General features: G+C 39.1%; 1 protein-coding gene across 1 annotated transcript in view; it reads right to left on the bottom strand.

Moving 5' to 3' along the window:
• The window catches only part of LOC129810577 (cytosolic carboxypeptidase 6-like), a 434529-nt gene that overhangs the window by 401227 nt on the left and 7033 nt on the right, over window positions 1-26269 (bottom strand). Inside the window, exon 2 of the mRNA XM_055861239.1 lies at window positions 20544-20666. Within this exon, the coding sequence (XP_055717214.1) occupies window positions 20544-20666 (123 nt within the window). The remainder of the gene's footprint in view (window positions 1-20543; window positions 20667-26269) is intronic.

Below are 26269 nucleotides of genomic sequence, written 5' to 3'. Positions count from 1 at the left end.
CCATAGTTGTTAGCTGAAACAAGCACAGCTGCAGATAGCATGGTGGGGATATTAGAACGGCACCTGTTCCAACCAGATGTGCTGTATAATCTATCATCTCTAATTCCAATGTCTTAGCGATTTATCTGGTTTGCCCTACCAAATATTAGCTATTAGAGGACGCAGATAATAGCCTCTAAAGGTTGTTTCATATGGAAGTGTGCATATCACAGCTACTGTTTTTGTTGACTGACTTATTTAAGCTACTTTCACTATTCAAATTAATACAATTGAAGGATGTATCTACAGGTTTGTAAACTACAGACATGTAAACATGGACTAAACATAAGTGTGTTAAAAATAAATGTCAAGAGATTCTGAAGCTTTTTAACGGCATATGATTTATGAAGAGGCAAATATATTGCATGCAATACAATTTTCTAAATATACATTAAATAATGACTAAGTCCATTGAATCTGTCATATGGCTCCAAATAGCACAAGGCTGCAACTAAACCGAAACCTTGTGTACACTAATGCGACACCATAAAGAGCTATCAAAATCTCACTAACTCTCTGGCTCTCTCACTCAGACTGCAGCCAGAGTCCTTTCCACTCGTTTGGCATTTCAGGACCATGGACAGCGGATCAGCATATACAGTAGCTAAGAATTTTCTCAGGCACAACTACAAGAGGTTCAGAGGAATTTCAACGAAAGCACTGAAGGTCTTCATTGAATGGCATGCCACTTATCTCCTCTTCATAGATGAAAAAACGAGTCAAACCAAAAGTGCATTTACCATACCACAAACTGGTGAGGTACAAATCAGAAAAGTACCAGACAAATCCAAAGATGATGAACCAACTTTTAAAACAAACTGCGGATGTGGTTGCAGGGAGATAGAAAATGCTATCTCTACTTCAAAGCCCAGTAGCCACGCACTGCTAGGTTATTGAGCTGGATGCTTGAAGACCTGAAGTGAGGGATAGCACAGGCCTCAAGGTTAGAATGGCATGTTCAGCTTGTGGAGCAGGGATATGACACAGTATTGATTTTAATTGTAATTTTATGGTGGCTAACTCCAGATTCCAATGCTGCAGTACTAATCAATTCCATATTATTCATTATTTAACAAACATAAATGGCAAACAGACCTCTCTAAATCCTAAAGCATAAAAAGACCATCATATTGGTAGCCTATGGACTACTTGGAAAAGTGAGAGTGACTTATCTAAAGTTTTTTATTAATTTGCACAAAGTTGCAGTCAAACTATAGTGTAATTAGTGTAGGTTACACTAGAGGAAAGATAAAGAGGGAGCAAGCAACAGAGAAAAACATCAGTTATCTAATAAGAGTTGCTACTGCATAATTCCTGTTAAGGCTTGTGTGTCTACATTCGTCCTTAGTGGAGGTTTCATAAATTATGTTCCATATCAATCATCTATAAAAAATAAATATAAAAGAGAGTCGCACACATAAACTCCCAGTAATTTATTGAGTAAATCACCAACGTTTCGGTATCACTGTGCCTTCAGGGTAATATAATGAATACTTGAACCAGGTTATGTAGACAAACAGTGCAATTAGTGCAACCAATGACAATAGTGAAGGGTGGGTCATAATTATTAAGTTAATTAGAATGAATTATATATCAATCATCAACCATTGGGAGAAACATATGCAGCACTTACAATTTAATAAATTGTGTTTCAACAAATGGCCTAACTGTAAGAACCCATCCAGTGGGCTGAGTAAACCTACTAAAGGCTTTGCTGTTCTTTGACAATCAGTTTAAACATGACAGGTTCTCCATAAGGACTCCGTAGTTTGTACGAAACCCCCTCTCTTTCTAGTCTCTATATCTTTATTTTCTTAATTAAAAGATTGGGGGAAACGGTGAACCATCTGAATGTATACCGGTTTTAGTGAAGACACACCATGTGTCTCTCTCTCTCCACTACTGCTGTGTGCTGTCCAAACTCCTGCGATTTGAGTACTTTGTTCCCCCATTATAAATATTTGTTAATGTTTCCCAAAGTTCAAATCAATTTATGGTACATTTATATTCCATATAATCTTTGAGTAATTACTGGCTAGTGCTACCCAATCTCGTTCCCTTTCCGGATATTGCAACATTGTCGATATTTCTGTTAAATTTGGTACACAGTACGTTGCATTTCATTTTCTATTTCCTCTCCTCTGAGTGGGTGCAAGCTTAAAGTGCACATGAACATTTGCAAGTTCATTTTATACCCAATAAATGTGCTTGTGTCAAATTTTCAAAGCAGTCTGATCCAATACAAAAGTACAAAAGCTTGTATGAAATTTAAATTACAACAAAATGTGATGCTTCGTTTGATCACATGCATTTTCAAAACATGTTGCAAAATGTGAGATCCCACCATAGACAAGGTGTTTCTCAATATGCATACTACGGTGCACCACACTATCATGCTCCGAGTTCAGTCTCCGAAGACGTTCTCTTGAGTACGTTCTTGTGAGGATGAGAGTGTGGAGAACGCATCAAATGTTACATAAGAGAAGCACCTGCACTCTGTGCTACTTACTGCATTACCTTTGACCAATACAGATGAAAAAAAGATACATTTTTACTTCATAATCATCAGCCAAGCAAGATAAGCAAATGTCTATATTTTCAAGTAATGTGGTGGCAGCATCATGTTATGGGTATGCTTGTCACTGGCAGGCAATGGGGAGTTTGTCAGAATCAAAAGAAATATGAAAGGAGCAAAGCCCAGGTTTAAAAAAAAACGGGAAAACCTGCCTCAATGTTTTATACCCTGGGATAGAGTTTTTTGTATTTGATATAAAAATACATTATGACACCTTTCAGTTTTTGCAATGGCATTGACATATGATGACAAACCAAATGCGTTTGAAGGATCCTTTTAGTCTTCTTCTAATGCATCTTAAGGGGAAAATAACCCAAAAGTAACAGAAAGTAATATGATTACCGTACTGAGTTTCGGTAATACAAAAATTATTTTACTGATTACAATTTTGGACAGGTTACTAGTAACTGTAAAGTAACCTACCTAAGCAATCCGGAAAAATGGAGGATGCAAGTGGAAGAAAGTAGGGAACTTTTTTGTCTGCCCTTTATTAAAGACCATATTTGGCAACAAAAAGAATTTCATAAATAAAACAATTATATCAGTTTTACTTGAGGACCAAAATATTGATTGTGGTGCCATACATGTTCCAAAATAGTTGGGAAGAGATTTTTGATGAGCCGATTCCGTGGCACATGGTTTCCAAATTGATACGCAAAACAACGTTTGATCCAAAACTTAGAGTTTTTCCATTTTAAATTATTTTACAAAATTTTTGCCACAAATATAATGTTATGTAATGGGGCATACAACCAGCTCAGCTATGCAGATTTTGCTACAAAGAGGCAGAATCACTAGATCATTCATTTTTGTATTGCCCATATATAGCTTGTTTCTGGTCACAATTTCAGGTGCTGAAAAATCACAACATTTATCTAAAATTAACCCTACAAATAACACTGTTGGGAGATTTGGAAAACCATTGTCAATCAATCAACAATATAATAATACTTTTAGTAAAAATACTTATCTTTAACTCACAATCTGTATCTACAGTATGCGATTAGACAGGTTCAGAGTTTGTGATACATCTCAGCACAGTTAAAAAATATAAAACACATGAAAATCACAAGAGGGTGGTTTACAGAGATAGATGGGATGGACTGAGAGTAGCTGAGGGGTAGATTTAGAAGCTCATGTCCTATAATATACAATTGAATTCGGAAGTTTACATACACCTCAGCCAAATACATTTAAACTCAGTTTTTCACATTTCCTGACATTTAATCCTAGTAAAAATTCCCTGTCCTAGGTCAGTTAGGATCACCACTCTATTTTAAGAATGTGAAATGTCAGAACAATAGTAGAGAGAATCATTTATTTCAGCTTTTATTTCTTTCATCACATTCCAGTGGGTCAGAAGTTTACATACATTTTTTACATTTACATTTTAGTCATTTAGCAGACGCTCTTATCCAGAGCGACTTACAGTACATACACTCAATTAGTATTTGGTCGCATTGCCTTTAAATTGTTTAACTTGAGTCAAACGTTTCGGGTAGCCTTCCACAACCTTCCCACAATAAGTTGGGTGAATTTTGGCCCATTCCTCCTGACAGAGCTGGTGTAACTGAGTCAGGTTTGTAGGCCTCCATGCTCGCACATGCTTTTTCAGATCTGCCCACACATTTTCTATAGGATTGAGGTCAGGGCTTTGTGATGGCCACTCCAATACCTTGACTTTGTTGTACTTAAACCATTTTGTCACAACTTTGGAAGTATGCTTGGTGTCATTGTCCATTTGGAAGACCCATTTGCGACCAAGCTTTAACTTCCTGACTGATGTCTTGAGATGTTGCTTCAATATATCCACATAATTTTCCTCCCTCATGATGCCATCTATTTTGCGAAGTGCACCAGTCCCTCCTGCAGCAAAGCACCCCCACAACATGATGCTGCAACCCCCGTGCTTCACGGTTGGGATGGTGTTCTTCGGCTTGGAAGCCTCCCCCTTTTCCCTCCAAACATAACGATGGTCATTATGACCAAACAGTTCTATTTTGTTTCATCAGACCAGAGGACATTTCTCCAAAAAGTACGATCTTTGTCCCCAAGTGGAGTTGCAAACCGTAGTCTGGCTTTTTTATAGCGGTTTTGGAGCAGTGGCTTCTTCCTTGCTGAGCGGCCTTTCAGGTTATGTCGATATAAGACTCGTTTTACTGTGGATATAGATACTTTTGTACCTTTTTCCTCCAGCATCTTCACAAGGTCCTTTGCTGTTGTTCTGGGATTGATTTGCACTTTTCGCACCAAAGTACGTTCATCTCTAGGAGACAGAACGCGTCTCCTTCCTGAGCGGTATGACGTCTGCGTGGTTCCATTGTGTTTATACTTCCGTACTATTGTTTGTACAGATGAACGTGGTACCTTCAGGCGTTTGGAAATTGCTCCCAAGGATGAACCAGACTTGTGGAGGTCTACAATTTTTATTCTGAGGTCTTGGCTGATTTCTTTAGATTTTCCCATGATGTCAAGCAAAGAGGCACTGAGTTTGAAGGTAGTCCTTGAAATACATCCACAGGTACACCTCCAATTGACTCAAATGATGTCAATTAGCCTATCAGAAGCTTCTAAAGCCATGACATAAATTTCAGGAATTTTCCAAGCTGTTTAAAGGCACAGTCAACTTAGTGTATGTAGACTTCTGACCCACTAGTATTGTGACACAGTGAACTATAAGTGAAATAATATATCTGTAAACAATTGTTGGAAAAAATGACTTGTGTCATGCACAAAGTAGATGTCCTAAACGACTTGTCAAAACTATAGATTGTTAACAAGAAATTTGTGGAGTGGTTGAAAAACAAGTTTTAATGACTCCAACCTAAGTGTATGTAAACTTCAGACTTCAACTGTATATGACTGAAAATACAATGTATAATGATTAAGTACTATCTATCCAGATGTAATGTACAGTGCATTCGGAATATATTCAGACTCCTTGACTTTTTCCACGTTGTTACGTTACAGCCTTATTCTAAAATAGATTAAATTAAATGTTTTCCTCTTCAATCGACACACAATACCCTATAATGACGAAGGTTCACATGTGCCTTGTTGCAAACAGGATGCGTGTTTTGGAATATTTTTTATTCTGTACAGGCTTCCTTCTTTTCACTCTGTCAATTAGGTTAGTATTGTGAAGTAACTACAATGTTGTTGATCCATCCTCAGTTTTTCTCCTATCACATCCATTAAACTCTGTAACTGTTTTAAAATCACCATTGGCCTCATGGTGAAATCCCTGAGTAGTTTCCTTCCTCTCCGGCAACTGAGTTAGGAAGGACGCCTGTATCTTTGGAGTGACTGGGTGTGTTGATACACCATTCAAAGTGTTATTTATAACTTCACCATGCTCAAAGGGATATTCAATGTCTGCTTTTAAAATGGTTGCCCATCTACCAATAGGTGCCCTTCTTTGCGAGGCATTGGAAAACCTCCCTGGTCTTTGTGATTGAATCTGTTTGGAATTCACTGCTAGACTGAGGGACCTTACGTGTATGTGTGGGGTACATAGATGATGTAGTCATTAACAAATCCTGTTAAACACTATTATTGCACACAGGGTGCAACTTATTATGTGACTTGTTAAGCAACTTTTTACTCCTGAATTTATTTAGGCTTGCCATAACAAAAGGGTTAAATACTTATTGACTCACGACATTTCAGCTTTTCATGTCTTGATTTCTAAAAAACATAATTCCATTTTGGCATTATGGGGTATTGTGTGTAAGCCAGTTACAAACATTTTTCAATGTAATACATTTTATATTCAGGCTGTAACACAACCAAATGTGGAAAAGGTAAAGAGGTATGAATACTTTCTGAAGGCAGTGAAGGCCTATGGGCTAGGATACATGATGCATGCCACTATGATTTGAAAAAGTAGCAAAAGAAATGCATGCGCTGTTTGTTGCCTTTAGACTGCACACGCTGGGCATCATTCACAAGTGATAATATTCTCACCCATCAGACTATTCTCAATTTAATCTGGTCTTTACATATACTAAATAATCTATTTGTGAAATTAGTTTTGATTTAGAATTACCATACACCTGTCGGAACAGGGGCAGGGTAAAAAAGACGTAATCCATATGCACTTGAATAACGAATGGAGGATGCTTTCCCGCTGTTCATTCTCATGCCAGCCAGGTAGGTTACCTCGGTTATAAAGCAAAGCAATGTGCTTAATATAAGGAAAGTTGAGAAATAAATATAGTAGGCCTAGCCTATAGAAAGATGATGGGATCCTCCTCATTTTAATAGACAGCATCAAAACTTGTTTTTCTCACGCAATTGCACAGCCTATAGAAATGTTGCGCAACACGGGCTTATAACCCTTATTTCATTCCATGCATCAACCAGCTAAGAGGAGCTGGCTCTCTCTGTGCAACAGGTGATCCTATTCTGTTCAAACTCAATGTCAGGGCTGAACTGTTTGATTTGATTTAGTTTGCATTGATGTCAGAGTGATTAAATGGGACAATAGAGCCCTGAGTACCAGTCCATTAGCAAGTGGCCTAATGACCATCAGCGGCATCAGAGCACAGTTTTGGAGAAGACTAGTAACCATGACTCAACAGTCACATGGAATTTGACTGCGGTCATGACTCGCGTAACAGCCCAAGGGAGGACTATTTCTTTAATGAGCATGGCCTTATTTCTATTACAGCATATTGCATGACTGTCACTCATATTCCATTCACCCAGCTAGAGGTAACATCGATAGGTTTAAGCTACTACATGATACTCAAATTTGTCCTATATTCATCATGACGTTGCAACAACCTAGGCTACAAATTAAAGTTTATAATGTAGGTGCACATGTCGAGGGACAAATTGGAGTAATCAAGGTGACATTGACACATTCAATACCGACTAGAAAGTTTCTATTGGACAAATTCAGGTAGGTCCCTCCCCGTTTCGTTCTGTTTGTAGTAGCCTAAACCTTAGAAAGCTAAACATCTGCACCTGAACCTGGCTGCCTCCTACAACATTTCTGCCCGTACAACTGCTACCAGGTCTCTATTTTACACCAGTAAACTGGTTTAATACATTTACTTATGTGCTTTGTTAAAAAAAACACTGTTCATTTGACAGTAACATGGGAGCTGCAAAACCTGTAACTGCAAAGTGTGCAAAATGGCAGCCAGTGCATGGGTAAGGCAAGAGGAAGGTCATTCACACATGGACTCACAGGAGAAAACATGGCTAATCTAATCCCATTACGGAGGTACAAAGGAGAGCAGTCACAGTGCTCAGCCCACACAATGTGACAGCCTGTAGCTGCTCTGGATGGATGGCCTGTGTGCCTCTGCCATGCAGATGTATCATGCAGCATGCCCGGGGTGCTGTCTTCAATAGAGCCATAGTAATGTAGATAGTTGTTTTCAAATGCATTATTTCAAACATTGATTTATGGCTGTACTTGTGATGGCTTCCATTTAGGGTAGCCTAACTAAAATGATAAATAAACATTTTCCACAACATTTTGCTCCCCCAGAAATGTCCTTTCGGCACAATAAACAGAATAACATACAGTATGTGTCTGAAATGAAATAGTATAAAAGGCTTGAGAATGGAAATTGACTTTACACATGAAGAAAAATTGACTGCTCACATGAAGTGAAGTGTTGAAAATCAATTTCCAATACCAACACCAATAAATTACTGAATATTGCTTGATAAAGTAATGCCTTGTGGTATTATTGGTATGAAGCACTTTGCACTGACAACTGCATCTATACTGAACAAAAATATAAAACGCAACATGCAACAATTTCCATGATTTTACTGAGTTAAAGTTCATATAAGGAAATCAGTCAAAGGAAATAAATAAATGAGTCCCTAATCTATGGATTTCATATGACTGGGCAGGAGAGCAGTCATGGGTGGGCCTAGGAGGGCATCGGCCCACTCACTTGGGAGCCAGGCCCAGACAATCAGAATTCGTTTTTTCCCACAAAAAGGGCTTTATTACGTAAAGAAATTCTCCTCAGTTTCATCAGCTGTCCGGGTGGCAGGTGGCTGGTCTCAGGTGAAGAAGCCATATGTGGAGGTACTGTGCTGGCGTGTTTACACGTGGTCTGCGGTTGTGAGGCCAGTTGGACATACTGCCAAATTCTCTAAAACGACGTTGGAGGCGGCTTATGGTAGAGAAATGAACATTCAATTCCCTTGCAACAGGTCTGGTGAACATTCTTGCAGTCAACATGCCAATTGCACGCTCCCTCAAAACTTGACACATTTGTCTAAAGGCAAAAAACGCCCCTGCAAATTCCATCTCAAAAATGTGTACACAAAAAAAAGAGGGCTGGTCAAAGACATCCATCTGTCTTTTTCCTGGGCTTTCCTCAGTGATACAAACTGCACTGGAAATTAAAAGGGACTTCTGAGAGTGGGAACCTTATACATTTATTTTTGCTATGTGCTCCATTTCATTATTGGAAAACACATCAGTTTGCCCTTGGTGTGAGAATTTCAGGGTACAGACAACTGATAAAGACGGGAATTGATTCCATCCAGCAGAGGTGTCTCAGTTTAGACCTGGAGCAAAATGTCTGTCCTTGCACTTTTCCTCCAGTATCTAAAGGCAAGTTGTCAAAGAGAAAACATCAATCTCTTGCTTCAGGCCTTCTAAAAAGCAGTTTTTCCTCTACCTTATCATTAAATAGGGTGGCAGGTAACCTAGCAGTTAGAGCGTTCGGCCAGTAACCGAAAGGTTACTGGTTCGAGAACCCGAGCCAACAAGGTGAAGAATCTGTCGATGTGGCCTTGAATAAGGCACTTAACCTCCAAGGTCTACACAAACTCTCTTACAGGTGTCAAAACATAGCAAATTTAAATAACTTTTTGTTAGAACTTTAAACTATATTACATTTTTGCATTAACAGAATGCCAGAGACAGCCCTGAAAAGACAGTGAATCTGTATGTGAAAAAAAGGAGATAACAACTGAAGTGGAGAGAACAAGGTAAACAACATCCTCCCTTTATGAAACCATTTGAGCACCAGCAAACTCTAACAGATATTAAAATGGCTCAGCCTGGGGATACCAGTGAGATATGCAGCCCACATATTTGGCACAAATGATGTAAAAGCCTGTAAATTCAAAAGAGACCACATTTTCTCGCTGCCCTTTTATAATCATTTTCAAAAGACCCTAAAGCAAGTATGTTACATCCAGAGCAGTTGGTGTGGTAATGGGTCATACTCATAGTGATGCATGTATTCTTAGTAAAACTGGCTTTGTTGTATTATCAATCTCAGCCAGCCAATGTTTTAGCCCACAAGTTCTTGTCACATCAAGCTAGCCCTTGACATGAGCCTGTAAAAGCACTTAAACATTATCATCTTTACATTTATCGATTTCTGAAGCCTTACATTGTCAGGTTTTACCAGAGGAATCTATAGTAAGCTTGTGCATTGTTTTTGTTTTGTTGCGTTTGTGTTTTCCTCTCCTCTTATCATTTTGTGCTATGCAGTGGTGGCCTCTTCAGAGAATAAATACAAGTCTGTTCCAATTTCATGCTATCTTCTTACAAGTTAATTATGTGGAGGCCTACAAAGGACAAGAGAGGCTTTGGCAGAGGGACAACAGTCCAGGTCTCGTCTTTGTTGTTTTGTCTGTTTTGTTTCTTCTTCTCCCAGACACACTCTCCCTCTCTTTTTCTCTCTCTGCCTCTCACAACACAGGAGAATAATCTTCCCTGCAGAGAGTTTGGAGATAAAAACAGAGAGAGCTGAAGGGTCCTTGGCGAGCCCAAGGCAAGGAGAAGGTCAACAGGACTGCTAAGAAGGGCTGTTATCATCTTGGTAACATGTTATCGGGAAGCCTGCAGTCCTGGTTATTTACAGTTAGTGCTCCTTCTGGGTGCACACTTCAGTGCTTGGGGCAGGGCTGATTGAGCTGTAATGAGTTCAGGAACACAGGGACTGGGCAAAAGAAAAGGGGAGAAACAAGGGAGACTAGAAATCAACGGCCATACCAATAGGTCAGCAGAAAGAAAAAAAGTTTAACTGAAAATGCAAGTGGAGACAAAAGGAGAGTGAACTACTAGGATGGCTCTTCTCTCCATGCACGTCCTTCCATTTGAAACCAAACAAATCTCCCCAATAGAAGAGGAGAGGGCAGGGTCCCCAATGAGGCCCCTGGCAGGTAATCTGACAGTAAGTGACTCTTGACATTCAATACAGTGTGACAGAGAGGGAGGTGCCAACCCTCAGAGTCAAAGTCACAGGCCAAACTGAGGATCAACATCACTGCTATGAATTTGTCCGAAAATATTTCTATTTTTTTACCTGCACCTGTCCAGTATTGTGTGTTAATCGGATAGGCCCATAGTTAAGGGGAGGTTGAAGTGAATCTGAGAGTTGAGCTAGTCGGGAAGAGGATGTCTGTAAATCCCAGTGTGGTTTCCAACCATCAGGAGCAACGCTGAGGAAATCTCTCATTGTGAAACAGCTTTTCAATCTGGGGAATTACACAAAGTGCTGCTACTGTCAATGCACTGCCAGCTTTACACAAAAATGAAAGGACAGGAAAAAGGCTATATTGAAAGTCATTCAAAAGGCTTGGCAGAGGATCAGGTTTTTGTGCAATCACTCTGGCAAGCTGTACCCAAGCATGGTGCAATTACTTAAGAGAAATTAAGCAACAGAGCAATAAATATATATATAACAAAGTCAAAAGGTACAACAAAAATAAAATATTAATAATAACTTATTTTTTTAAATACCAGAAAGGCAAAGACATCACATCCACAGACATCCTAATCTCTATTAAATACATTGGATGTAAGACAAGATGCATATTTTGGACATATCAATTTACAAAAATCTTTTATCAAGAAAGAAAATAGTGAAGAGGGGCGCTTTGGCTACGAATTCTTCATCACTGCAGGAACTGCAGATCCCAGAGGTTTCCAAGAGCAGAGCACAGATTTAACATTCTTCAGAAGAGGGATGCAAAGTGTCCCTCTCATTAGAAAAAGATTGTTCAAATACTCAAATAGCCCTTACTCACAGCCAGTGGGCAGTCTCAAATTGTTTTTCTGGTAAATGTTGGAGTCCATAGAGGCATCTCACATTCGCTAGAAAATCCTTTCAAGTGTTTTGAAGAGACAAATCTCTCACAATGTGATGCCTATGTATGTGAAGTGCCAGGCTTGCATCAGAAAATAAGCTGTCTGTCATGATATTTTGACCACATAGGTTTTTATGTCCATCCATGTCAAAATCAGATAAGATTAAATCAATTTGTTGAGTTGTCTGTACTGCATATCATAGCAACGTGTTATTGGGAAATCGGATTAATAATTAGCTTAGTCATAACAATCATTGAGATATGCACATTAACCTACATCAAGACTAGTTGTTTAGCATTGAGCATTTCAATAAAATCTTATAGGCATACATCCACTATCCTCATGTGTCAAAATAAATCAGGGCAGAAACATTAAAAAGCGCTAAAATCCCATTTCTACCAAGATGGCATTCATAGGTGGTTGCCCCATCAATGAATATTGTAGCGGCAGAAATTGAATTATAGCCTAGCCTTTGAGAATATGATCGTCTAATAGCTTTACAACTTCTCTCCCAATCTGGCAGAACCCGGCCTGCACACCATGCACAGTGTTTGGCAGAGGGAAGACAGAAACAATATAAAGTCATTATCCTGGTAGGAAGCTCTGTCAAGTCTACCTACCCTGAAGCAACTGGTCATCACTAACAAATGCAAACCACTGAAAGCAGTTGTACCTGGCTTAATATCCTATATTCTATTCTGCCTGTGACACCAAAGTATCTCTGCAATATTTCAACTAAATTATTTTAAAGGGGATACATACTTACATTCAATATGAGATCTTGTTAAAAATGTATGTGGTGTACATTTCAATGTTGTCTACTCTGAATAGTGCAGGAGAGCTGTCTGTATCAAAATCTCATGTATTCTATCAAAATAGTCTATATTTTGCACTTCACTTTACAAACATATTCTGCGCATGAATTTGTGATATCAAACCAAACCTGACACATGAATGAAGCTCATCTCAGGAAGGCATTCTAAATAAATCAGCAAAATAAACAGAGGCAGCTTAAAAAACATGAACTGGTAAAGCGTTACAAATCCTTGCCATTTTCACAAACTGCACCCTCTTGCCTCAGATGAGAAATGACACATCTGCCTAGAAACTGTGTCTATGGAATCAGGATTGCTTGGAAATGAATTACTCCATCATTGGAGCTCTGCGTTCACACACCACAAGTGCAATAGAAGCTTGTTGCCGTCATGTTCACTTACAACATATTAACATCTGAGAGATTGAGGAGAAGCATGGACCCTGAGGACTATGACCCGAAGGCCCAGAATCCCCGTACTACCATCTCTGGATCCTTTAGAGACAACGAAAAACATGATTCATCACAGCCAAACATCCTGTACAAGCACATGTCAACACTAAAGGGGAGCAAGCCAACATCAACCTAAAATGCATTTTTATGTCTTTGTGTGCAGTTGAAGGAATTTGAAGGTAGTGTCACAAGCCATTGTTAACTAGTGTTAGCACAATGACTGGAAGTCTACCCGAACAGTATCCATCTGACTCTGGGTAAGTACAGTAGAAAAAAGGCTTACTTGCCAAAATCTAATACTATCCCTTTAAGTAGGCTACATAAGCAATAATGGCAATAAAGTGTACGACTGTTGCATTATAAAATAATATGCATAAATTAACCTTTTCTACCTATCGTTAAAGCACCACCATGTAGAGGAAACATTTGCCAGCAATGTGAATATTCTGTTCAAACAATTACCCTACAAATCTTACAAAACGTATGTGTGGTTACTAGCATTTTGTGACATTTTGAGAACAAGAGGGAAGCTCAATATTTTTATGTATCTCAACAATCAACAATTAACTTTCAAAATATTGAAGATGTTTGTACTACTTCTGCCAGGAGAAGTGTCTGTGTCAGAGCAAACTGGGCCATGTGTTCCCTCTCTGATTAGATGAAACCAAGAGCGGCAGGCGAGAATGTCAGACAGGATTATCGCCCGTTTCATTTGCTCTGCTTTTGCACAAACCTGATATCACCTCCCCTGCCTCGCTCAGTGACATGGCACAGACACATATGATAACTGAGACTACTGTAGCTTGCAAATATTATGACACTAGATGGGACTCTTCTGAAACGTTTGCTCTGCTCAAACATGCAATGAGAAAATGGAGCAAGTATTCTTACAATATGTATTTTTTCTGTACATTATTAACATAGTATTTTACCTGTGCAAAGTGTATTCTACAGACTAGCAAGGGGATTGGCAAGGATTCTGCTCATGCTGTGACCCTGGGTTAAGTGTAATGGCTGCCCATGTCTCTAGAGCTACAAACCTCTATGCCTGCTTAAGCGTAGCACCTTATTCTTGGGATGTTTTGTTTCCTTCAGGGCCATGCCTATATAACGACACAACACTCACTGGGTATCAGATGGGACGTAAAAGGAAATAAAAAATGGACAAAAAAAAGAGTCCAGAAAAGAGGGCGAGAAAGCAAGGGAATGGACATAGAAAAATTTAATAATATAAATAAATATATTTTAACTCATAGTTATAAATGTTTGATAAATAGAATAAATCAAAAGGAATAGTCTAGCCGACTCTCACTTGACAGCCCAAATGTATCTCCATATTCTCCTCCCGACTTAAAAGAAGAAGAAGAAAAAAAGCTAAAAAAATACAAAAGTGAAAAGACCATTTAGTGTTTTGGGCAGTGAAGCCAATCCAATACCAAGGACAAGTAAGGGAGACGGAGAGGCTAGATTTCCTCTCAATACATCAGAGTCATAGTCTAAGTGTTACTGCACAACAAAATATTCATCTGGAAAACCCATAACTCAGTTAAAGTTACAAAAGATTATATAAGACAAAGTTAAAACATGAATTTTTGCCTATGTGGAATGGCTAGCTAGTGACTGTAAAATGCAATGACATCCAAAATTATACCCACGATCCAAAGATAAATAAGCAACGTTTACAGTATATCCTTAATTTAATTATATTTGGTTACCAATCTAATCAGAAATAACGATGCACAGCTTTAGATCTGTTTTTCCTTTTCAGAAGAAAAACAAGTTTTGTCTACTGCTTTCCGCTATGTTATGTTTTAATCACATTTTAGTCTTGGAATAAAACCAACAACAGGACTTCAGGAGTGGCACTGTAGCTCAGCCCTCTCCAAACCACTTGTGCTAAGCATCTTGCTTGATTGTTAAAGCGTTTCCTTCTTCTTTAATCAATGAAGACCCAACTGTCTTGATTCATGGGTACTCTGGAGTATATAAATGTCTTCTGACAAGCTTGACTGCATTTCCCCCCAGCATTCGTTCAGTTCCTGTTTAGTTTTTTCCCTCTCTAAATGTTGCTTTGGCTCTGGCTGTAATCACTCATCCTGTAGATGGGCTCTGCAATTGCAACATGAACACTTCTGAGAGAAGATAAGGCAAGATAGATTCCGTAAAATGCTTGGGAAAAGAAAAAACAATTAAACCTTCATCAGCAGTGAATAGTGCAGGAATTGTTCATAGTGTTTATCCTCATTAGTAATCTCTCTGCAGAATCCTTTTAGTACATTTTTTACAGTTTTCGATTGTTCACTGATTCTACAAATATTTTTTCATCTATTATCATTACTGTGCATGATTTCAAATCCACGTAGCAAATCCATGAAATGCTTCAGAGGTTCCATACTTTCTATAATGTCTATGGCGGATACATTCGTTTTGCATTTGGAAAGAATTTTATTATCAAGAATAAACATAAGTATATGCCCTACTTTTGCTTATTCATTCAGTTGCTACTTACTCCCCTCAGACTATGTTAACACATTTAGTTGGCATTTCAGAGGTATCCGTGTCATATAAAAACAAAACTTTCATTTAAAATTATTTTGTCTTATTTTGTCATTCTTTGATGTCATTTAGCAGTCAGCAGTGCAGAAAATGTAAATTTCATCTGTTATACTGTAGCCATGTAAAAGTTGCATAAATTACATTCATTTTCCAAATTTGGATAAAACATTTACATCACAAACGGTTAGAAACACAAAATGCCACATGAATAAACATTACGGTACAGAAATTGTTACATTTTGGAAGGAAAGCCCTCCCTACACTCTTAGAAAAAAGGGTTCATTGACTGTCCCCATAGGAGAACCATTTTTGGTTCCAGGTAGAACCCTTTTTGGTTCCATGTAGAACTTTTTGGGGTTCCATGTAGAACCCAGTGTTTTTGGGTTCTACATAGAACCCAAAAGCCTTCTTCAAAGGGTTATCCTATGGGGACAACCGAAGAACCAAAAGGTTGCTAGATCGAATCCCCGAGCTGACATGGTAAAAATCTGTCATTCTGCCCCTGAAAAAGCAGTTAACCCACTGATCCTATGCCGTCATTGTATATAAGAATTTGTTCTTAACAGACTTGCCTAGTTAAATAAAGGTTAAAAAATAAATATGCAGTGTTATCTCAGTAGGAAAAACAACACTATGCCTTGTCTGATAGGTGGGCACAGGATTTGCCCAGAGCACGAATGAGGTGCCTCAGCCTGATATTCCATGAAAATAGTGAAAGCAAGTGGCAGACGCATGCAGGCAAGACAGTTGATGAAGTGTGAAGGGAAATGGCTTCCAACAGCAGTGGATGCTGTGGTGGACTCAAGTTATCTGCATAGCAAATACAAAAGCACATCCAGGTCTGTGAAAAGAGCATCTGTTTCGACTTGATAAATCACCTTTTCTTTCTTCAGTTAGACTTTTTCCTTGTTCTCTGGCATACCATCATAATATCCCTACTTCTTTATCTGTCTTATTACTAATTCCCTCAACTCACATGACAATATCAAAGCTGTGGCCTGAGAAAGAGGAATCATGCTAAATAAAAACAGCAGTGACTTACAATAGGTCTATAACAAAATACTAAGTGTGCTGAACTGCTACTTAGACAAAAGATGTTGGCAATTACAGGTGATTTTGGATATTACAGCCGAAATCATAACAATCAATGAGGCTTAATGAGTTGTGTCTGCAGTCAGTGTGAAACAAGTCAATTAGAAGATTTTACAGGTGCTGCATATCCCACAAAGGAAGGTCACATGAATATGTGAGTCAGAGTTCTGGTGTAGGGTACCGTACGCTTATCAATTAACCTTACTAAATATCTGCGATCTCCAAAGGCTTTACTTTGATTCGGTCTCCCTCTCCATGCAACTCGAAGTCTGAAGACCGAGTTCAGGCAATAATCAATGATGGCTTAATTACTTCTGTGAATGGTCAACAGGAACAGTAAAACAATATGCTAACACTGTCAGTGTCATCCTTTAATGAGAAACACAGTGCTGGAGGCAATCAAGCCATTGACCACCTAAATTCAGAATCCACAAAAAAATGTAGGATTCAATTGAATACCTACAGGCAGCTCTCAAAGTTCATCATTAGATCTGACAAGTACTTTATTATTAATATAAGCTACAGAATGGTTTAGCTAAATCCTAATTGTGCACAGATGGATGCACAGGTTGAATTCTGGAAAATGATTCACTGTTTGGAATATTTCTAATTTATTCTAATTTGACAGTTAAGATTATTTCTGCTTATTCGTAAAACTAATGCAGCTCATTTGATTTGTGATTGGTGACTAATATTACCAATGTAAAGAATTATGTTTCAAGTACTAATCGTGCTTTCACATTAAAGCAATGCCATAATTCTGTCTGACATTGATAGAAAATAACTGTCAAACATTTAATTTCTCCATGTACACATCGCAAAACTAATGATAAAGGTCCAAGTAATAATAGATACAAATATGTTCCTTTTTCTAAATAAAAACCCATTGATTAATAAACATCCATAACAAAAATGAAATTGATGGGCTAAAGAGATCATTATAACTATTAAAACTCAATTAGCATATAGAAGTCTATGAAAATGTACATTGTTTTTCATACCTCCATATCTACAGAACCATCAACATGGTTTTAATGACAGCTTGAGGAAATATTCATTATTTTTCTACACTATCAAAGTCTGCATTTTCTTGTATTATCTTAAAAAGCAAAGGAAGGGAGGACTGCTGAAGCTAGTGTGACTCAGAGACCTGTGGGCTGCAATGCCTATGAAAATATATACCACTGACATAATCTGCATATGGTTGACAAGAAACTGAATTATGTCTCATCTAAATGTAAATTAGGGGTTTTATACATTTAGTAAACGGCTTACATTACCGTAGTCTGTTTTAATAAACCAATTAGAATTTATTACCAGGGATACTAAAGAAATAAAATAAAATCTCTAGTTTCTAAAATGTATGCAAAATGTTGACAGCTGTCGTACAAAAAAAGTGGCAATATTGGCAGCATGAACCTCACTGAGTGATATCTCCTTATAAATTCAAATAAATGTCTGCTTGAATTCACATGTTTCAGGCAATAAATTATGTTTGAGGAGAAGTGATCCATACAGTGATCCGTACAGTAGCCTCTATAAGGGTATTCAAATGTTCTTCCTGTCAGTGTCATATTATATAACAAATGCATGAATTGGAAATGTGAGACCTTCACAGATATCACTGTCACTGCATGGAATATGGATGCTAGTTATTTGACCATGCAGTGATACTGTCTAGATATTGATGTAATCTAAAGGGTAAATTTAAGCACTACGTCAACAGTAGATATTCAACAGTAGATATTGATCTTGAATCTTCTTGGCAAAAGAACATGTTTTAAATATGCTTACACCTTGGTAATATGAAAGGCATTGTTCTTCAGTGAAAACACATTGATATTGAATGTGTGTTGCTACTCAAGGTAGGCAATGCCAAATCGTTGGATTATGAATAGTCCTCTTTGTTTCTCAATTCCACCAACAAAACAAACCACAATTCTTTACGGACAGTGACGGCTAAGTCCTGAAAAAAACATATCACTCCTTGTGAAATTTATTGACAGATACTCACCATATGACCGCTGAAGTAAAAGATTACTTTTTATCATTTAATCCTTATAGGAGACATGTTGGCTTATAAGTGGTTAAAACAGTTAGCCTAGCTGCAGTGTTGCTTCGTTGAAACAGCAACACAACATTAATTTGACATTAGCGTAGTTCAATTCCTCTCCGTTTCCAACTTTAGTAATGCATTTACTGGAAAGAGATTAATATCAATTCCATAAATCATTCAGGAGAATTTCCGGACCTAGAGACATCTGGGTAATGTTATACATGTTAGCGGATCTCAGTCTGAGAGCTCAACGCCCATTAATCAATGTCTGAGGTCCTCCGAGCATGTCATCTGGGAAAATAAGGAAACTTATTTAAAAACCCGTAAGAAACGTAAGTCTCCTGATTATTTATTAATATCCATATCAACCTCCTAAAACATATGTTTGTCTACTCTCCCCTCTGTTCACTCCCCTTTGACAGGCCACATGCATAGCCATTTTAATCTTCATTTATAACTCGGGATCGAGCATAACACTCCCTTTTAGACAAATCCTCAAATCCTCATGGCTTCCCAGATCTTAGTTAGAAGCTCTTTGTTTATCTCTTAACTTTCAAACCTCTCACCTGTTATGTGGTGCCATGGTGTGACTGACAATATCATATGATATTATAGTAATACCCTATCATATGAATTTCATTTGATTGACAGTACCGTTCAGTAGTATAAGCTTACCTTTAAAAAAATGGTGTCTAATAAACGTCTAACCACTTGTTTATTCAGTATTATTTATGGGAGAAAAACACATAGATTCTTCTCAGAAGTTTCAAACTCTATCCAAATAAACAAAGTCAAAAAATAAAAATCAACTTAAAAAGTCTATCCTCTGACAGCTGGGCCAAACAGCACAGAATCACAAGTTAAACTTCATCTCTGCACAGCCAGAAATTGGTTGCCTGCCAAGAATATGAAAGCTATGTCTCATCTGTTGAAGACCCTGAACCTAATCTCCCAGCAGAGAATGATATTGTGAATGTTCCACAGGCCCACTGATTCACTGTCACTCCAGCCCAGAGCCGCTCTCTTTGCTGCCCACTTGACCTTGTCACAGCGGAAAGCACTTTATTTTCATTGCAGTGCCATTCATTTGGTTGAAAAGTTCAAAACAAAGGCCATTTACAAAGCATTCTGGAACATATTAACTTGTTTAATTACAGTCTTCAACTGGGAAGATGGACAAGGTAAAAGAGCAGTGACTCATTTAGAACCATTACATTTTTTTGTTACCCTTTTCTATAGCTAATTAACCATTAAAAGACACAATCAAAGAAATGATTTAGGCCTAGTTGTATAGAATATTCTGCTTTTATTAATAGGCAATATTTAATATAATTTCACTGCTTCGATATGATGCAATTCAAATCACAGAAACATATCTAAGGAAATAAAATGGTTTCGTAACTGAAGTATATGAGATCTGTAAAGGAGGATCAGAGGATCGCACTACAAAACAATCTGTTTGTGTACATGTCGGTCTTCCTGTATATTAGTAAACAATAAAAAAAAATAGGCTGAAAATGTAATACAGTACCCAGAAATGTGGTATATAGTGACGAATGACCTGTCAACCTGCCTTGCACCAGCAGGCATAGCCTACAATATATTCATTATTTACTATAGCCTAAGTCTTATACTGCCCTTTTTAAATTGAGGGATGACAATAATGATCACTTGATAACACTGGATTGTTTTGTGATCAAAAAATAATTACATAGCCTATAACTAATTAAGCTAGGTAAAGGAAATTCTAAATTAGCCTAATTAGCGTAGATAAGCCTAGTCTGTGGATATATTTACAAATATTGTGATAAATCTATCAAATGTTGCAGTAGTTTAAATTGTGATATTACACCTCATTACAGTTTGTACTTACCACTCTCGAAGCAAGCATCAAAGACAAGGTGGCCTTTCCGTGGAACTCCTGTGTATCCTGGTGGAGTCACCATCAGCTTGTTCACATTGCCCACTAAGGCATCCTCTCCTCCAGCTTCACTGCCTAGGACAACCACATATCACTTGTCAAACAACTTAATCTGAACTAATATCTATTAAACACCCCACCATTCTAAGGATATCACATGCGGTAAATATCATATTAAGGCTAGATATCTCAATATTTTCACACTTTGTGCCTTATCAGAAGTAGATAGAGTATGACAAGATTTCTTTTGTGCATCAAATGTGGCTTGCCTGCCTAACGCATAGTAAGTAAGGCATGCTGTTGGCAAAGCCTTAACTGAGGTCGCCTTGCAGAAATATATCTACTTGTATTGTATTAGAACTAAATAAAAACCTCAAGACAACAAAAATGCGTGAAATTATTTATTTTGGTGTGTTCAGAGATTTCACTATTGTAAACAAATGGTGTTACTAGCTAAAACTTCACAACCTTTAAAAGCTATAGCCAGGTCTAACAAGTGCTTTTGGCCTGCTTTGTTGACAGGTGCTAAAGCAGGTGGTTCACACACCTATTAATATAACGCATTGTCATCCCTACTGCCTCAGATCTAGCGGACTAACTAAACACAAACCCTGCGTTTGTAAATTATGTCTGAGTGTTACTATTTGGAGTGAAACAAACTGTCCTTTACCTGCAGATAATGCATTAATAATTATCAAGTGTCCCTGATAGTGTTGCATTTAATTACAGTATAGCCTAGGTAGCTAATACCATGCCATGTCATGCATGTTAACCTATACATGTGGATTAGGATTTAACTCTATGAACTCAGGTCTTGTAATTGTAGACTAGAAAAGGACATTTAAATGTGGTGTGCTTGCTAGTCTTGAAGTATTTATGGTTGTGATATAATAGTAGTAGTGACAGCAATGGTATTAACAGGGTTTTCAAAGGCTATGTGTTAGTTATAGTAACCTATTTTTGGGTGGTTTGTAGGTGTGGAGTTGTTATAGTCAGTGGTGTAAAGTACTTGTTAAGGGACCTCATGGACACCCTTAACTTTTTCACTTAATTTAAGGGGGACATTCACCTTAAAATGTTTTGTGCAAGTGACTTACAGTTAAGAAAACATTAAGGGAAAAGATGAGGGGGAAATTAACTTCAGATGTTTTATGCAACCGAACCCTGTACTATTTATATTTTGGACAACTATTACTCCACTACATTCCTAAAGAAAATATGTACTTTTTACTCCCATACCTTTTCCCTTACACCCAAAAGTACTTGTCATTTCGAATGCTCAGGCAGGACAGCAATATGGTCCAATTCACACACCTATTAATATAACGCATTGTCATCCCTACTGCCTCAGATCTAGCGGACTAACTAAACACAAACCCTGCGTTTGTAAATTATGTCTGAGTGTTACAATTTTAAAAAACAAGAAAAGTGTGCCGTCTGGTTTGCTTAATATAATGAATTTCATGTATAGCATTTACTTTTACTTATTACTTTTTCACAAGTATGACAATTGAGTATGTTTTCCACCACTGTACTTAAGTACACTTAAAGCCATACACTTTTAAACAAATAGTATCAATTTTACTTGAGTCATTTTCTATTAAGGTATCTTTACTTTTACTTAAGTATGACAATTGAGTACTTTTTCCACCACTGATTATAGTGGAATAGTACAGTAGGCTAGAGTGTCTAGCCTACTGTACTATTCCACTATAATCAGTGGTGGAAAAAGTACTCAATTGTCATACTTAAGTAAAAGTAAAGATACCTTAATAGAAAATGACTCAAGTAAAATTGATACTATTTGTTTAAAAGTGTATGGCTTTAAGTGTACTTAAGTACAGTGGTGGAAAACATACTCAATTGTCATACTATGTCATCATTAGGTGTTTTTATGCTGGCAAAATATTTTTGTTTGAACATCCTGAAAGTTTTGTGGCAGTAATATCAGTTTAGAGTGTTGAAGCCTGCATTCCACCATTGAAATGAACGGGGATACGATACATTTTATAGTTTATGAGGTAATGGTATAAAAAGCTGAATACAAGCACACTATTCCAGACTGGTCTGCTCGTTTTAGAGTTTGAATGGCTTTTCTAGCTTAAACGGTTGAAGACTAGCCAGAATTTTTCCCCATTCAAGTCTATGGCCCCTGAAATGCATTGGGATTAATACAAACATGGTTGTAGTGTGAAAAGTACAAGTAGTATCAAAGCAACAGTTCCAGTGCCAGTCTGCATGTTTTAACTGACTTGCCTAGTTAAATTAAACACTTAAAAACAATTAATAGTATTCCTTTAATAGGCAACTCAACTGCCTGGGAGAGTATATTTTTCAAGAGATCGTATAATTATAAAACATATTAGCCATTTCATCATTATTAAATTATGTTTTAGAAGTCAACAAAATTTTACAACCTTGTAATTTCCCATTTTATACACAATTAGTAAAAAAGAATTGGGTAAATTAGGTTCGGCTTTGCACACATTCAAATCAAATCAAAGTTTATTTGTCACGTGCGCCGAATACAACAGGTATGAAATGCTTACTTACAGGCTCTAATCAATAGTGAGGAAAAAAAATACATTTGAAAATAACAGTAGCAAAGCTATATACAGACACCGGTTAGTCAGGCTTATTGAGGTAGTATGAACATGTAAATATGGTTAAAGTGACTATGCATATATGATGAACAGAGAGTAGCAGTACCGTAAAAAGAGGGGTTGGCGGGTGGTGGGACACAATGCAGATTGCCTGGTTAGCCAATGTGCGGGAGCACTGGTTGGTCGGGCCAATTGAGGTAATATGTACATGAATGTATAGTTAAAGTGAGTATGCATATATGATAAACAGAGAGTAGCAGCAGCGTAAAAGAGGGGTTGGGGGGGGGCACACAATGCAAATAGTCCGGGTAACCATTTGGTTACCTGTTCAGGAGTCTTATGGCTTGGGGGTAAAAACTGTTGAGAAGCCTTTTTGTCCTAGACTTGGCACTCCGGTACCGCTTGCCATAAGGTAGTAGAGAGAACAGTCTATGACTGGGGTGGCTGGGGTCTTTGACAATTTGTAGGACTTTCCTCTGATACCGCCTAGTGTAGAGGTCTCGGAGGGCAGGCAGCTTTGCCGCAGTGATGTACTGGGCCGCACGCATCACCCTCTGAAGTGCCTTGCGATCGGAGGCCGAGCAATTGCCGTACCAGGCAGTGATGTAACCGTAAAGGGTGCTCTCAATGTTGCAGCCGTAGAACCTTTTGAGGATCTCAGGACCCATGCCAAATCATTTTAGTTTCCTGAGGGGGAATAGGCTTTGTCGTGCACTCTTCACAGCTGTCTTGGTGTGTTTGGACCATTCTAGTTTGTTGTTGATGTGGACACCAAGGAACTTGAAGCTCTCAACCTGCTCCACTACAGCCCCGTCGATGAGAATGGGGGCGTGCTCGGTCCTCCTTTTCCTGTAGTCCACAATCATCTCCTTAGTCTTGGTCACGTTGAGGGATAGGTTGTTATTCTGGCACCACCCGGCCAGGTCTCTGACCTCCTCCCTATAGGCTGTCTCGTCGTTGGCGGTGATCAGGCCTACCACTGTTGTGTCGTCTGCAAACTTAATGATGGTGTTGGAGTCGTGCCTGGCCATGCAGTCGTGGGTGAACAGGGAGTACAGGAGGGGACTGAGCACGCACCCCTGGAGAGCTCCAGTTTTGAGGATCAGCGTGCCAGATGTGTTGCTACCTATCCTCACCACCTGGGGGCGGCCCGTCAGGAAGTCCAGGATCCAGTTGCAGAGGGAGGTGTTTAGTCCCAGGTTCCTTAGCTTAGTGATAAGCTTTGAGGGTACTATGGTGTTGAACGCTGAGCTGTAGTCAATGAATAGTATTCTCACATAGGTGTTCCTTTTGTCCAGGTGGGAAAGGGCAGTGTGGAGTGCAATAAAGATTGCATCATCTGTGGATCTGTTTGGGCGGTATGCAAATTGGAGTGGGTCTAGGGTTTCTGGGATAATGGTGTTGATGTGAGCCATTACCAACCTTTCAAAGCACTTCATGGCTACAGATGTGAGTGCTATGGGTCTGTAGTCATTTAGGCAGGTTGCCTTTGAGTTCTTGGGCACAGGGACTATGGTGGTCTTCTTGAAACATGTTGGTATTACAGACTCAATCAGGGACATGTTGAAAATGTCAGTGAAGACACCTGCCAGTTGGTCAGCACATGCCCGGAGCACACGTCCTGGTAATCCGTCTGGCCCCGCAGCCTTGTGTATGTTGACCTGTTTAAAGGTCTTACTCACGTCGGCTACGGAGAGCGTGATCACACAGTTGTCCGGAACAGCTGATGCTCTCATGCATGCCTCAGTGTTGCTTGCCTCGAAGCGAGCATAGAAGTGATTTAGCTCGTCTGGTAGGCTTGTGTCACTGGGCAGCTTGCAGCTGTGCTTCCCTTTGTAGTCTAATAGTTTGCAAGCCCTGCCACATCCGAGGAGCGTCGGAGAAGGTGTAGTATGATTCAATCTTAGCCCTGTATTGACGCTTTGCCTGTTTGATGGTTCGTCGCAGGGCATAGCGGTATTTCTTGTAAGCTTCCGGGTTAGAGTCCTGCACTTTGAAAGCGGCAGCTCTACCCTTTAGCTCAGTGCGAATGTTGCCTGTAATCCATGACTTCTGGTTGGGTTATGTTCACTTCCTGATTTTCAACCATCTTTGGATGGGTGTTTTAAAAATTTATGGGAGTCCGATAATGAAAACCACATGATCATTTTACTAAATGGCATTGGTTGAGATTATAAAATATGGCAAAATTAGCTGCCTTTTAAAGGGTAAGAACAAATTCTTATTTACAATGACGGCCTACCCCGGCCAAACCATAACCCGGGCGACGCTGGGCCAATTGTGCGCCTCACCCAATGTGGCGTGGATCTGCTTTTTTCTAAAGTATTTCTATTTACTTCGGATCCGGAATCACTCAACTGATGCTAGCCAGCTAACTACCTACCAGCTATCAGTTAGCAAACCATTGCTAGCGGTCATCAGCTAACCTTTAGCTCGGAAAGCTCTCGCCAGTTCGAACAACGTGACTCAAACCAGAGCATAACGGACCAATTTCTCTCCATATCCCCGGATTCCTACCGCAAACTCTGAACATTTTCATCTGGAACTTCGCAACTAGCTAACCGCAATCCCGGGTGACCACACCTGGCTAGTGTTTCCATCCCAGAGCAAGCACCAATTAGCCTGAAGCTAGCCCAGCCAGGGCTCCTGTGCTACCACCGAAGCCCACTCCTGGGCTACAATATCCGGACCCCTTCTACTGCCGGTACGGGGCACGGAACCCCGCCGATCCTCTACGACTGGAATACCGACATAATCTGCCCGAGGACTCCAACAGGCCCCTCAGGCGCGACGCCCGCTGAAGGCCCATTCTGCTAACCTGCTAGCTACCTAGAGCTACCTGGAACCCTACTAATTCCACGACTGGTCTATCGACGTCACCGCACGAAGAGGCAAAAACAGACTTACCCCCATCGCGACGTCCCACAAAGGCTAACTGCTAGCTTGCCTGCCCCGGTATGCTAACTGCTAGCTTGCCTGCCCCGGTTTGCTAACTGCTAGCTTGCCTGCCCCGGTCTGCTAACTGCTAGCCCCTATTAACTGCTTGCTTGCTAACCCGGTCTGCTAACTGCTAGC

This window comes from Salvelinus fontinalis, chromosome 14, assembly GCF_029448725.1.
Source record: "Salvelinus fontinalis isolate EN_2023a chromosome 14, ASM2944872v1, whole genome shotgun sequence".
NCBI lineage: Eukaryota > Metazoa > Chordata > Actinopteri > Salmoniformes > Salmonidae > Salvelinus > Salvelinus fontinalis.
Note: the sequence above shows the minus strand (reverse complement) of the source record. Positions and strands in the feature narration are given on the sequence as shown.